The sequence below is a fragment of the Emiliania huxleyi genome (assembly GCF_000372725.1).
Source record: "Emiliania huxleyi CCMP1516 chromosome Unknown EMIHUscaffold_2120, whole genome shotgun sequence".
In the NCBI taxonomy this organism is placed as follows: Eukaryota; Haptophyta; order Isochrysidales; family Noelaerhabdaceae; genus Emiliania; species Emiliania huxleyi.
Window position 1 is genome coordinate 1 of NW_005200486.1, and position 1892 is coordinate 1892.

A 1892-nucleotide genomic window follows, 5' to 3' on the forward strand; every position below is an offset into this window, starting at 1 on the left:
TTGCGACCTGCTTTGAAGGCGCCTCGAAGCTAGCTCCGGCAGCACGATGGTGCGGGTTCATCGCGTGTCTTTTCCTGCGGCCCACTGTGAAGTCGGGATCTGAGCTCTCGTTTTAACACAGCCCGTAAGGTGCCCCGCCGGGGTGCCGGTTCGTTTTCCGCCCACGAACATGACCTCGGAGAACGCATTAGCCGCCCCGGCACTGCCTCCGATTCCGGCCGTATCGGCCATTCGCTGGGGCGGCTTATGCGTTTCGCGACATAATAGCTAAAACTCGAGCCAGAGCTATGGGCGCCGAGTTCGCCACCCAATTTGTGTTAAAACGGAAGCAGGGCTTTTGGTTCGTTAACTGTAGACCACACGGACGCGCGGCCGGCGGCTGAGAAGGCCACGCAGCCCCTCTTCCTGGTCACTGACGGGAGCACTGGTCGGCGTGTAGACCCCAAGATGGCGCTGTTCGCGCCTCCCGTCCACCACTACCGATCAGGTGGCCGGCCTGGGTGCCCCCCCGGCGGGTGGGAAAGGGCGCAGAGCTCCGCTTCATTGCCTACCCCTGTAGTTTTGACATAGTGACCAGCCTACAGCCTTCATTCTTCATACACAAGTTTCACAGATGACAGTGAAGTCAGAACGCACACAAGACGAAGACCCATTGAGGTATGAGGAAAGCTAAGAGACCGCGCCGCCACACCTCCGTCTCCATACGACACACACTCTCACTGACATCTCAAGCCCGAAGATGGTAAATGCGCCTGACGAGCACGTACAGCGCCCGGCGCGCACACAGAGACTGCACACCCAAGGTCGCGCGCTCTCGCGCGCGCAAACAAGTCACGGCGCAAACGGGAGCGCGCCGTCGTCGTCGTCGCGGACGCCGCCGCCGTGGTCACTGCCCGGGCCATCAGGCAGCACGACGTGCCTGCAATTAAGGTAAGGCACGGTAAACGAATCCATTGGGTAGAGGGACAGGAGCCCCACGGCATTCAAAGTGCAAGGCCCAGTGCGCGTGGGTGAGCGGCGTGCGTGCGTGCGTGCGTGCGTGCGTGCGTGCGTGTGCGTGCGTGCGTGCGTGCGTGCGTGCGTGCGTGCGTGGGGGGGGTCACGTCACTGCATCCGCTGCGGTGGCCTGCGTAGTGAACACGCACGCTGAGCTCAGCCATCCTTCCGAATGGAACGCGTGTCTCCAGACGGCTCAGAATACTAAGGGGCATCTGGAGGTGTGCAGCATCTAGCTGATGGCTGGCCGAGCCCTCGAGGCCGGGCGGCGAGGCGAGCAGCGCTGCCGCCGCGCGCCGCATGTCCTCGCCAAGAGCCGCCTCATCCCCTGCCTCTTGCCCCTCCTCGACGGTTGGTGTACCTCCACCGCCGCCGTCGCCACAGCCCGTCTCAGAAGCGAGGCCGGGCCTTGCCTTGGCGCTCGCGTTGAGGAGGAGCTGCACCAGCCGCGTGTCGCCCGCCCTCGCCGCAATCTCGAGCGGGCTCGCGCCGTCGCCCGACGTGAGGTGCACCCACGCGCCGGCTTTGAGGAGTGCGCGCGCGGCGTTAAAGTGGCCGCCGTGCACCGCGCGGGCGAGCGGCGCGTAGCCGGAGCCGTCGGGCATGTCAGGAAGCGCGCCCTCTTCCAGCGACCTCGCCACCGCCGCCTCATCACCGAGCGCCGCGGCGCGGGAGAGCGCCGTCCAGCCGTCGTCAATGTAGCGGTCGGCGCCGGCGCGCGGGCACCACGACTGGCGCGCGTGGCCGGTCGAGGCCTCGTAGTGGAGCACGCGCGCTTGCGCGTGCGTCAGTGTGATGAAGGTGGAGAGCATATTCGTGGACGACACTCTCGAGGTTCTCGAGGTTGATATCCTTTGGCCGCGTTGGGTAGCGAGGATTGGTGTGACGCACGCAGG

At 65.3% G+C, this 1892-nt stretch overlaps 1 protein-coding gene across 1 annotated transcript; it reads right to left on the bottom strand.

Moving 5' to 3' along the window:
* Positions 1-1412: 1412 nt before the first annotated feature.
* On the bottom strand, positions 1413-1676 carry EMIHUDRAFT_50262 (hypothetical protein; the record flags this gene model as incomplete). The annotated part of the gene is made up of 1 exon (XM_005780554.1): positions 1413-1676. A coding segment is annotated over one exon (264 nt), but the record flags the coding sequence as incomplete, so codon positions are not given.
* Positions 1677-1892: the final 216 nt, after the last annotated feature.